Source organism: Propithecus coquereli, unplaced genomic scaffold (genome assembly GCF_000956105.1).
Source record: "Propithecus coquereli isolate 6110/MARCELLA unplaced genomic scaffold, Pcoq_1.0 Scaffold137, whole genome shotgun sequence".
Classification (NCBI taxonomy): Eukaryota; Metazoa; Chordata; class Mammalia; order Primates; family Indriidae; genus Propithecus; species Propithecus coquereli.
The window spans coordinates 7,439,937-7,452,707 of record NW_012137969.1 but is presented as its reverse complement, the minus strand read 5'-3'; the positions used below and the strand labels follow the sequence as shown (position 1 = coordinate 7,452,707).

Here is a 12,771-nt window from a genome sequence, read left to right as displayed (position 1 = left end):
TGAGCCCGAGGCAGGCTGTGACGAGAACTGATGGCTCATAGCCATTGGTAACATCGTCTGTCTCTGACAAACCAGACACAAGTGAGGCTCAAGGAGAGGTTACAAACTGTCCCAATGTCTTGCAACTGGCACAAGGCTCCACCGGTATGAAATTGAAGACTGACCCAAGCCGGTCTGTCCTCCTGGTATTTGTGTGTGATGATATACATACCTGTTTGCACACCGACACACAGTCTATTTCTAAAGAGGGCTCAGGAGGTTATGTTAAGAGATGGAGACACCAAGATCTTTTACATAAGACGACAATGAGAGCCCACTAACTCAAGTGTGTGGGGAATAAGGCCACACAAGTTTGTGACTGAAAGAGCAGGATGTTTGTACATTTTTAAAAAATCTTTTGTGATAACACACCCACTAGGATATCTAAAATTTCAAAGACTGATACTACCAAGTGTTGATAAGGATGCAGAGCAACTGGAATTCTTATATGCCACTGGCAGAAATGTAAACAGGTTCAACCCACTTTGGAAACGGTTTGGCAGTTTCTTATATAGTTAAACTTATATATCCCATATAACCCAGCCATTCCACACCTAGGTATTTACCCAAGAAAATCCCAAAGGTCCATAAAAAGATGTGTATATCTAGCAACATATAAAAAGAATAATACAACATGACCAACAGGTGTTTATACCAGTAATGCAAGGTTGGTTTGATATTTGACAATCAATGTTAATTCACCACATTTACAAACTGAAAAAGAAAAATCATACGATCCTCTCAACAGATGCAGAAAAATCATTTAACAAAATGCAACATCCTGATAAAAACTCTCAGGAAACTAAGACTAGAGGGAAACTGCCTCAACTTGATATATAGCACCTGAGAAATATTATCCACAGCAAACATCATATGGAGTGGAGAAGGACTAAATGCTTCCCCCAACATCAGCTACAAGATAAGAATGTCTGTTCCAACCACCTCTACTCAACATTGAACTAGGGATTCTAGTTAGTGCTACAAGGCAAGAAAAATAATAATAAAAAGCATCTAGATTGGAATGGAAGAGATGAAACTGTCATTCACAGACAACATGATCATCTATGTAGAAAATCCGATGGACTCTGTAAAAAGACTACTAGAACCAATAAGTGAGCTCAGCAAAGTTTCTGGATACAACATAAATATACAAAACTCAACTGTATTTCTACATACTAGAAACAAGCAATCAAAAATGGAAAATTTTCAAATACCACTTATAAAACCATACAATATATGAAATACTTAGAAATAAATACGATGAAAAATATCAAAGACAGCACATTGAAAATTATAAAATATTGTCCCGAGAAATTAAAGACCTATAAATGGGAAAGAGATATTATTTTCATGGTTTGGGAGACTCAATAGTATTAACACATAAATCCTAGCCAAATTAATGCACAGATTCAATGCAATCCCAATCAGAATTCCAACAGGATTTTTAAAAAATTGAAATCAAGCTGATTCCGAAATTTATATGTAAATGCAAAAAAAGAACTTAGAATTGCCAAAACACCTTAGAAAGAAACAGCTGAAGGACTAACACTACTTGTTTTCAGAACTTATTACAAGATTGCAGTTATCAAGACAGTGTGGTATTGGCATGAAAACAGACAAACAGATCGATGGAACAGAACAGAGAATCCAGAAATAGACCCACACATACACAGACGGGTAATTATCATCAAAGATATAAAGGCAATTCAGTGGAGAAAGAATAATCTCTCCACCAGTGGTGCTGGCTCAATTAGATTACCATCTGCATGACAATAAACTTTGATTCATGATTCATACCTCTTGCCATATACAAAAATTAACTCAAAATGCATCATAGTGCTAAATGTAAAACCTAAAACCATAAAATTTCTAAAAGAAAACAGGAGAAAAATCTTTGTGACTTTGGGTTAGGCACAGATTTTTTTAAAATACAAATCAAAAGCAGAATCTACTGAGAGGGAGAAATTGGCTTCATCAGAATAAAAAGAATCTGCCCTCTGAAAGAGGCTGTTGAGGGTATAAGAAAACACCTGCAAATCACGTATCTGATAAAGGATTTGTATCCAAAGTATACAAGGAACTATCAAAACTCAGTAACAGGAAAACAAACAACACAATTACAAAAATAGGCAAAAGACTTGAGCAGACACTTGGCCAAAGAAGTTATTTAGGTAGAAAATAAGCACGAGAAACACTCGACGTCATTGGTCACCAGAAAGGGGTGAGGCTGTCACAGAGGGGCCGAGGGAACGTCCCAAGCGATGAGCTGTTCTGTATCTGAACTGTGAGCGCAGGAACATCTTCCAACTGTCCCTTACATGGGTGCATTTATTGTGTATAAATTACACCTCAACAAAGGTGAATTTTGAAAGGAAGCTGGTGTATCTACCACCCCAACCCGTGTGTCCGGCCCTGGGAGGTGGGCAGGGACCCTCTTCCAGATCCTGGGCAGCCAGGTCCTGCAGAAGGCCACGTCCAGCGGGCCCCTGGTGCCGGGAGCCTATGGGCTGCACCTGAGGCCTGGCCGTGGCAGAGGAAGGAGCGGGGGTGGCTGCAGAGTCCAGCCAGAGCCCCGGGGACCGCAGGGCTGGTCACTGACCCCTGAGCATCCTCCAGGTCCTCCGGGCTGAGGCGGCGCCCCTGCCCTGCTGTCTCCAGGGGCTCGGCAGACCCTCTCCTCCATGTGATGGTGCTTGACCACACCCTCTTGTGCCATCCCTGCAACCACCCTGAGAGCTGCGACCCGTCATTCATCCAGTTTTACAGAATAAGGCAATCGGAGCCCAGGGAAAGTCAGACACTCACCCAAGGTTGTACGGTGGCAGAGGTGGGATTCAGTCACTGCACCTGTCTCCCAGAGCCCTCCCAACCCCCGTCCCACCTTCCCAGAAGTGTGTGCCTGGGGCTGGCCAGAGCCTGGGCAGGTGAGTGAGGAAGGGGTTATGGGGTGGGGGCAGCCCCCCACCTGGACCCTCTGGCCTGGTTGCAGGCAAGACCTCGGCTCACCTGTGGGCCCCCACCTCCCAGGGCCAGCAAGGTTCCAACACCTGTTAAGGTCCACGAGGAGGCAGGGGTCCAGCCTTGGTCATGGCCCGTATAGGAGCAGAGGGGGATCAAGGTGTGGGCTCTGCATGAGGACGGAGACCCCAAGCTTCTCCAAGTTCTCTCCTCTCCCATTAGTCTCACGGGTTAGTGTGTCCTACGCTTCAGGCTCAGACAGGTGAGATGACTGGGCAGACGGCACGCAGCAGGCCCCAGGGCGGGGAGGACCTACCCTGGGAAGGCAGGGCCATGCAGGGCCCCGGGCTGATGGGGAAGCCTTGTTCCCACCCTCCTCTGCCCACCTCCAGATTCCCCCTGGGGCTGGTGGGAAGAGGCAGAAAGACACCTTGAAAGAGGTGTTATCACCAAAAGCTCCACCTGCCACTCCTGAGCCAAACCTCCCCAGCAACACTCAGGCCTGGCAGGGAACAGGCCCTCACCCCTAATCACACAGCAGAGCTCTTCTCTGCGCCCAAGGACACCCGCAGTGGGTGGCCAGCCAGGCAGGGAGCAGGGAGGCCCTCGGGAGGGAGAAGCAGAGCTCCGAACACCGTGGACGCGAGGGAACCAACCATGGCAGGGTGAGGTGCAGTGGTGGGAGTGGCACGTGCAAAGGCCAGGCCGTGGCAGGAGCTTCTTGGAAGAAGGGGTGTGGCCCCTTTGCCCAAAGCCTCCGGCTAAAGGCTCCAAGGCACTGCCCAATGCCCTCTCCCAGCAAAGAGCCAGCTCCAAAGCCCTGCTCCCGGCCAGACAGGGTGTGGCCAGCCACCCACAGCTCTGCTCAGAGCCAGGGGTGCTGGGCAGGTTCTTGCCCCAGCCTGCCCAGCACGCAGGAGACCCCTCATCAGTGAGTTGTGTGTGTGCCCTTCACCCAGCAAACCAATTTAAAGATCCTACGCCAGCCTGAGCCAGGTGGCTCATGCCTGTAATCCCTGCACTTTGGGAGGCGGAGGAAAGACGATCAGTTGAGCCCAGGAGTTCAAGACCAGCCTAGGTAACATGGCAAGATACCGCTTATACAAAAAATCTTAAAAATTGGGCTTGGTGGCGTGAGCCTGTAGTCACAGTTACTTGGGAGGCTGAGGCAGGAGGTTCGCTTGAACCTGGGAGTTGGAGGCTGCAGTGAGCTGTGATGATACCGCTGCACCCTAGCCTGGGTGACAGAGCAAGACTCTGTCTCAAAAACAAACAAAAAACTAGATCCCACCGGCCCCTGGGAACAACTGGTGGGCACACCGGCCCCCTGCCACTCTCAGGACTTACCATCCCTGAAGGCCCCATCCAGACACCATGGCACCCGCCTGTGCCTTGAAAGGCTTTTCAGTTGAGTCTGTTTTAAAGAGGGAACCACGGAGGCCAAGGCAGGAGGATGGCGTGAGCCCAGGGGTCCGAGGCTTCAGTGAGCTGTGAACACGCCGCTGCACTCCAGCCTGGGGGACTCACACCCTGGAAGAAGACAGCCCTGGTATGTGACTCTGAGCAACATTTTAAGAACTCTGGGCTCTGGGAGAGTGGCCACCAGGACAGGGCCAGCTGCAGTATGGCCACTTCCCTATGGGCGGAGGTGACAGATTCACAGAGCAACTACTTCTGGGCTGTGCCTGGATCCAGGCCATCCCAGCCCCACCCCGAAAAGCCTCTCGGCAGGACCCCAGCTCCCCGAGAGGAAATCCTCACAGTGGCTGAGGCTCTTGTTGGCACGTGTGCACCGTACATGTGTGGTGGGGGAAACAGAGAGCTAAAGCCCCCCAACTTCCAGCAAGGACAAAAGCTGGCTGGCTCCGCAGGAGTGGATGGGCCGGGAGGCCAGGTAGACGAGGACACCTGGGCCCGGGCCTGCGTGCGGAGTGGACAGAGGCCCTGCTGGGAGGCAGGGTGGGAGGCAGAGGCAGGTGTCAGGCTGCAGCCCCCCCGAGATCCGGGCTGCTTGGTGCTGTCTCCGGCCCTGCCTGTCCTTTCTGAGGCTCTGTCCGAGGCCACCAGCTTCCTTGCACTCCCCCAGCCCTTCCGTCTGCCCTGGTTCTGTCCCCCTTAACCCAGGCAGCCCCAGGTGACTCAGCCCCTCACCATTTCCGGGAGCTGGTCTGGGGCACCTGGGCGGGTGAGGACATCCTCGGGCGGAGGCGGGTGGAGCAGGTGTGGCCCCTCGGCCAAGGCCCAGGCGGGGGGTGGGGTGCAGACGGTGGCTTGGGCAGCCAGAGACTTTGCCCAGGTCCCAGTGTGAGTGCTGGTGCTGGCAGGGGCAGAGTGGGCAGCTGGAGGGGCAGACAGGGCCCCGCTGCCCTTCAGAGTCACGTGGGCTCCAGGCTCTCAAGGGGCAGGCACACAGAGGTCCCCTCCCTCCTGCTCCACTTTCTGTTTGCTGACGTGTCTGCTCTTCCATGCAGCTACTTGGTTTTGCCTTTGTCATTCAGGCACAGATTCCTGTGTCCCTGCTGGCATCTGAGCGGAGGGCAGGCCTTACTGCCCCTGTCACTGAGGGATCCCATCTGTCGCCAGGGGCAGGGCCTGCACACAGTAGGCACCATGGGTCCCCGCACACAGTAGGCACTGTGGTCCCACACACAGTAGGTGTGCCTGAGCCTCTGTGGGCCCCTGAATGCTCAGCCCCCCAGCCCTTCCCCCTTCCTGCCCCGCTCCCTGCAGCCAGCTCTCCCATGGCCCTGGAGTCCCTCCTGGGTCATCCCAGCAGCACCCAAACACGCTCCACATGAGAATTCCCTCGACCACCCCACGTAACCCTCCGGCCGCCATCCTTGGGCTGTCCCCTCCGCCCCGCAGTCAAGGCCAGTGATCCCTGGACCCAGGCCCAGCCTCCGCAGCCCTGCCGGGCACTCTCTGCACCTCGGCTGGTCTCTGCACTGTGAAAGCCGTGCTCTGGGAACTAGATGAGAGTGCCGTTCACACCGCGTTGTGAGCATCCTAGATGCCACTGGAGTTTCACTTTCAAATGGCGAACTTTATCGTATGTGAATTTCACATCGATTTCTTTAAAAAACAAATAGAAGACAAAGACTTTGACGCACTGATGCCCCCATCTCTACCCCTGGCCTCTTTCCTCAGTGGCCCCGTCCCCTCGGACGTCGGGCAGAGGCTTCTCATCGACACGCTCAGGCCTGTCCCCTCTGCCCCGCCAGCTTCTCCCACACCGTGGCAGGCCCCGCTGCTCTGCCCAGCACACTCCACATCCTGTTGCCCCCACTTCCACAGACTCAGGGTTGGACCCCCCACCGCACAGCACCCCCACACCAAGCCACCGTCCCTCGTCTGGGTCCTGGCAGCAGTGTCCCAGATGCCTCCTGCTTCCTGGCTGGCCTATTCCCCCAGATCCTGTGACAGCCATTGGTTCAGCACATTCCTGCTCACACGCCTCCCATGGCTCCCACCACACCCAGAGCCAAAGCCCAGGCCCAGGGTCCCCAAGGCCTGAGTGGCCCTGCAGCCTCCCGCCCTGCTCTGCTCCTGGCACACAGCCTTCTTGCTGCTCTGTCACACAAAGCCCAAGGCCCCTAGCTCCTTCCTCCTGCTCCCCCCAACTCCCAGAGGGGCCAGCTCCCTCTCTCCTCACCACACCCCAGCCACCCCACAGCCTGCCCAAGGCTCCACGCCCAGGCCAGACGCTCTCCCATCTGCCCTTCTAAGCACCCACATCAGAGCCTTGGGAAGGCTCCGCCCACCTCCCTCCTCCCACCCACGCCCCCATCCCTCCCCCCCTGGCTGAGACTCCCAGGCCCACCAATGTAAGCCCCCCAACTCCTCAGCCCTCTCCCAATGCTGAGCACCACCCCCCACCAAGAACGTTCTAGAGAAAGACACACAACGCACAGTGTTCTTTGCTCCCGCAGAAGCACTGCCACAAGCCACCTCTGCCGCCCTTGGACCCTGCCGCAGTCCCTTCCTGTTTCCGAGCACTGGTTCTTCCACGTGCGAAATGGGATCATGCCGCCACCTCACAGGTGACGCACCTGCCTGGCAAGTACCTGGCACAGAGGCTCAGTAAATGCCTCTGAGGCCAAAGCCAGCGCCTGCCCACAGGGTGGGAGGCACGCGTGGGTCCTGCTGGCCTGAGCACAAAACCAGGTAGGGGGACACAGTCTGGCGGTTCCTCAAACAGCTAAACATAGAATTACCATGTGATCCAGCAACTGCACTGCGGGGTATAAACGCAAAATAATCGGAAGCAGGGACCCGGATATTCGCACGCCCATGTTCACAGCGGCATTCCTCACGGCAGCCAAAAAGTGGCAGCAACGCAAGTGTCCGCTGGAGGCGAGCGGACAAGCAAAGTGTGGTCTGTCCAGACGGCGGAATATCGTGCAGTTAAAGGGAAGGCATCCTGACCCTGCCTCGACACCGATGAGCCCCGCAGACGTGACGCTGAGAGAGCTCGTCGCAGAAGGACAAATCCTGCGTGATTCCACCCACACGTGGTCCCCAGAGGAGTCAGACTCACAGAGACAGGCAGGAGGACGGAGGGTGCGGGGCTGGGGAGGGGTTGGGGCGTTGGGTTTCACGGGGACAGTTGCAGTTTGGGAAGATGGAAAGAGCTCTGTGGGTGGACGGTGGTGACGGCGGCACAACACTTTGGATGTGCTTGATGCCACGGAAGTGCACACTAAAAATGATTAAAAGGGTAGATTTTATGTTATATATATTTTCTCACAATAAAAAAAATTTTTTAAAAACACAGTTGGGCTGCTGTCCTCGGGGGTGGGAGCAGTCTGCCCAGCCCCTCACTTGGCAGAGCCCCACCCACACTAGGCCAAATTCCTGAAACTCCTCCCCATCAAGGTGCATCTGCCTGGCCACCAGCACATTCTGAAATGTCACCTCTGCCCTGAAGCCTTCCTGGGTTGAACAAGGAGCTGGAGTTCTGAGTCTACCCCAGGGGCCTTAGGGGCATGTGCTCTGTCATCCCTGGATCCTGGGGCCACCTCACAGGCTGGATCTGGCTGGGGCTTCAGGTCCCCGTGTAGAAAGAACAAGCGACTCCTGAACACCTGGGCTTCCACACGATGATCCCAAACCATCTGATCTCGTTAGAAACAAAGATCTCCTCTTAGAGCCAGACCTCCGGAACCGGAGGCCCAGGTGCTCCAGGTGACAGGCTTCAAAGTACCACAGAATTGTCACCCACGCCCCAACCCAATTACAGGGCAGAGACACACCAGCCCTTCCTGGGCACTGCACAGCCTACGGCTCAAAGGGGAGAACCTGTCACTTGCTCCAATCAGACATCTCGGAGGAAACGCAGAGCTACCTCCTCCCTCCCCACCCAGGACCGAGACCCCCCCACCCAGGTCTCGCAGGAGAGTGGACGCAAGTACACCCACCCACCCAGTCAGCCCTGCAGTGAGAAAAGTCTCTCTGGGCGCCTGCTGGGTAGGGCCCCATGTTCAAGGTCGGGGGAGCCCACCAGAGGGCAGATAATGGGGAGGGTTTGGGAGGAGTTTCTGTGGGAGCTGCAGAGACCTGGGACTGCCTGCAGCCAGAGGCCCTCACATGGCCAGCAGGGGGGTCTGCGAATGTACTTAATGCCGCAGAAGTGCACACCGAGTCTACCCCAGAAGCCCCAGGCCTGGTGGTCAGATTGGCCTGGGCCTGCCCTGCTGTCCAGAGTGGGTGCCGTGGGGACCCTCATGCTTGTGAAGCTTTGCTCCTGCTGGCATGGTCGGAAAGAGCAGCCATGATCCACCCACGTGACAGTGTGTGCTGATGACGGCGGAGCACATTGCCCACTCCTGCCCCATCACTGTCGGCGTGGCCCTTGTCACCATCTGGGCCACGGCAGAGATGGAGCCCCAGCTGCACCCCATGGCAGCACGGAACAGGGGCAGACCAGAGTACCCACGTGGCCATCCCACAGCCCGGGCAGGGGTATTGCAGAGGCCGGTGTGGGCAGAGCACCTGGGCTGAGGCTTGGCAGGAGGGACCTGGGCTGCCTGGGCCTGTGTCTCCTGAGACAGCGCAAGCGTAAGAGCCTCCATTTGCCCAGCTGTGAAACAGGAGCGACCCACTCGCCTTGCCTGCCCCATGAGGCCTCCAGCAGACAGGATGGTGATGTCACGGACCTGTCCTGAAACCCCAGAGGCTTGGCCCAACACCAGGAAGTGCTGGGCCTCGGGGAGCCCCGGCTGTGCCCCAGAGCTGAGTGAGGCTGCTGCAGGACACCAGCCCTGGACAGAGGGGCCAGGCTGGCACAGCAGCTCCCCTGGGACAGAGCGCCACTACAGGGCCCGCCAGGCCAGGGAAGCCCCTCTTCCTCCTACCAGGCTGGAGGCCCCAAGGGTGGCTGGAGAGGGGCTCTGTGTCCAGAGAAGCTGCCCTGAGCAGTGTGGCCAGCTTGGGAGAGGCTCAAGAACAAGGGCAACTTCCTTCCCTGGGCCAGCCCCAGGCCAGGCCGGAGAGTCTGGTGAGCTGACTGCCGCTCTCATCCGCCTCTCCCTGGCACAGTAAGTGTTCCCGAGCAAGTGGAAATACAGGTCTGGAACAGGCGGTGGGGAGAGTCTGGGGTGAACCAGCCGGGCTGGCAGGGCACTGCCCAGCGTCGAGGGCGAGCCTGCCCCCATGTGCGGGGTCTGCGGTTGCCCTGCCTCCCACGGTGAGGCTTGTTCTGAGGGGCTCAGTCTGGAATCCCCACCTTCCTGGTATGCCTGGGGGACAGTCCTGAGTGAGGCCAGCCCCCTCTGTGGGCGGCATGAGTGGGTGAGCCTCTAGGGACTGGCCCTGCCTGGTCCTCACCCGACAGATCAGAAGCAGAGTCAGGGCTGATCTGAGAGCCCAGGGCTCCGGGTACAGCCAATAGCAGGACAAGTGGTCCGGAAGGGAGGGGACTCTAGTGCCTTTGGACTCTAGCACCTTGGAAATCACCCCAGAGCAGGGCCACCAAGGAACACAGTCTTCAAGATGCCTGGCCGGGAGGACGGGGTGGCAGGTGGACTGAGGGCCTGTCTCCAGGCCCCACCCTTCCGGGGCCCCACCTGTCCTGGCCACCTGCCCCTGAGCAGCCAGGTGCAGGTGCTGGGGGAGGGGTGCCTTCTGGCTCCCAGGTCTGGGCGCAGTGCAAGAGGGTGGCTCCTAGGGGGTGCAGCTGGGAGGGCATGACGTCACCATTGGATAGGGGGGAGCCAGGTGGACCCCACAGCCCCCGCAGACATCCCCGGGCGGCTGGCCCCTTCTTTCCCTGTAGCCGGCGCCCGCCGCGATTTCCTCTTTCTTCTCGGAGCCGAGGTTTCGCAACACAGCGGGCGGCCCGCGGGTGACAGCGAGACACGCAGCCCGGCGGGGGAGGGGAGGCGGCGGCCGGCGGGGGCGCGGGAGGTACCCGCCAGCTCGGCCCACGCCGGGGCGATGTCCGGGTACCTGCAGGTGCGCCCCAGCCGCGCCCCGGCCGTGTGGACCTGCGGGTGGCCAGCGCCCCATCCCCAAGGCATCCGCGGGGTACCCCGCCCGGTGCCCAGGGCCCAGCCCGCACCCGCCGTCCCGGGCCCGCACCTACCCGGGGCGCCGCAGTCGGCGCAGCGCATGTTCCCCGGCCGCCGCAGCAGCTCCAGGACGGCCCCGCGCCGCTCCCCGGCCATGGCCGCTGTCCCCGCGCCGCCGCCGCTGCCAGCTCGCTAGGACCCCGCGCAGGCCGCCCGCCGCCCCTGCGCCATCCCGGGTGCCTCAGCCCGCGCGCCGGTTCCGCATTCCTGCCGCCGCCCGCTCGCTCGTGTCGCCGCCGCGGCCGCCCAGCGTGTGCGGCGCGGGGCCCCGGGCGCACGGCGCGCTCTGGCCGGCACGGCCCGAGGGCGGCCCCCAGCGGCGCGGGCGGGCGGGCGGCCTCCTCCCGCGCAGCCCTGCACCCAGCGCGCCCGCCCTGCACCCGCCCGGGGCGGTGCCACCGACACCCTGGAGGGGGCTTGAGCTAGCCCAGTACCCGGCCGCCCAGGGGGTCGTGGTGCAGTCGCTGGTGCGGGAGGGCGGGAGCCTGCCGGGCCCTCCACCCCGACTGTCCCCTGGGACACTGGGAGTGCTTGCTGCAGGCGGCGCCTCCAGTGCTGGGGCCAGAGTGCTCACACTATCCCGCCCCCACCAAGAGACAGCCTGCGGTGACATTCAGTGTGCCAGGGGCTCAGGCCCCAGAGTCCTGCTGTGCCCTCCACCCTCAGACTGTACCCAGACGGCGGCACCCACAGACAGGCCCAGCATGGGCACAGCGAGCTGGACACCCATCCTGCATCCGACAGGCTTAGGGGCCCCCGCAGGAGGGTGACATGGGGGAGATGATAGGTAACAAAAACCTGGTTTTGATGTCACCTCCCCCCAGAGTTGAGTGTCCCCTCCTCTGCAGGCCTCAGCATCTTTTCAAATTCTTTCCATTTTCTTCTTAAATTTTTAATGCAATACATCCTGTTAGAAGCAAATGGAAACACCAGTCTGAACAATCAGAGCCCCTCCCTCCCACCTTCCAGACATCCACATTAGCAGACGATTCCTCAGCACCTTCCAGAATAGTCCATGCTCCATGGCATCTTACAGCAACGGAATCCCTAGTCCCTCAGTCAGCACTGGGGTTTCTGTTGGTTGTATGGTGTCACCTAACAAACCTATGTACCTCCACGTTAACACACAGATCACCTCCTTTCTTGGTGGCTGCCTTCTACTCCAAAGTTCCACTGGGCCGTACCTTGTTCACCCAGTCACTGGCCTGGGGGCAGCTGGGCATTTTCAGTCCATTGGACCATGGACAGGCCACACAAGCTGCCCACGCATCTGCACCTCCGCATGTCTGGCTGGAGTCACGCCCAGAGGGGCATCTCTGGGACCATGGATACCAGCGTCTGACAGGCTGACACACCCTCACAAACGCCCTGCACCAGGGCTACACTGACATGTGGCCACCAGTGGCACCATCTGGCCCTACATGGGATTACGGAGTTTTGTAAGTTCGGTTCGTCTCTAGGTGGAACACGACAACCTGTACTGGTTTGACTTCTCATCCCTGGTCCCCTGCTGGTGCAGCTTCCTGCTCCCCCTGCCCGGGCCTCCTGCCTGGGCAGCAGCCCCCGAGGGCAGCGTCACCTCCAGCATCCCCTGAGCACGCCCCCCACGCAGGAGGCCCACAGGCCACTCTGATCAGCAGGGGGTCTCTTACGGGCCCAAGGTCCTCGCCCACTGACCTCTCTTCCCTCCCTCTCCACCTCCCATCCCCAGGAACAGGGACAGGGCCCAGGCTGTCTGGATCAATCTCATTTGGGGACAGATGGAAGTAGAGGGAGGGTGCCAGCCACCTTGGAAACCCCACAGCCCAAATCTGGGTGTGTGTTTTCTTCCCCAAAGCCAAAGGAAATCCAAGCTGTGTCCATTGAGAGCTCCTAAGCCCCTCTGCCCAGCCCTCTGGGCCTGTGCGGCCGAGCTCTGCCCTCACTGTCCTCAGCTGCACCAGCCACAGGGGCTCTGCTCCTGCCCTCTCTCTTCCGGGACGCCGGCCTAGCCACCCTCCTGCAAGCTCCACAGGTCCCATGAATGGGCCTGTCCATTCAATGACCCCAAACCCCAGTGCCCAGCCCTGGCCAGGGCCTGAATCTGGCCCCTCCTGCCCTCCTGGGCAGATACTTGCAACCCCACAGTCCCCCATGCGAGGTCGATGTCCCAAGGAGGAAGAGGCAGGGAGCCTAACCAGCCACAGGCCCAGGTCAGCACCAGCTC

At 58.2% G+C, this 12,771-nt stretch overlaps 1 protein-coding gene across 1 annotated transcript in view; it reads right to left on the bottom strand.

Annotated features, from left to right (window-relative positions):
* Positions 1-10,686, bottom strand: part of ADAP1 (ArfGAP with dual PH domains 1) — a 45,616-nt gene extending 34,930 nt beyond the window's left edge. Inside the window, exon 1 of the mRNA XM_012639060.1 lies at positions 10,580-10,686. Within this exon, the coding sequence (XP_012494514.1) occupies positions 10,580-10,661 (82 nt within the window). The 5' untranslated portion in view covers positions 10,662-10,686. The remainder of the gene's footprint in view (positions 1-10,579) is intronic.
* Positions 10,687-12,771: the final 2,085 nt, after the last annotated feature.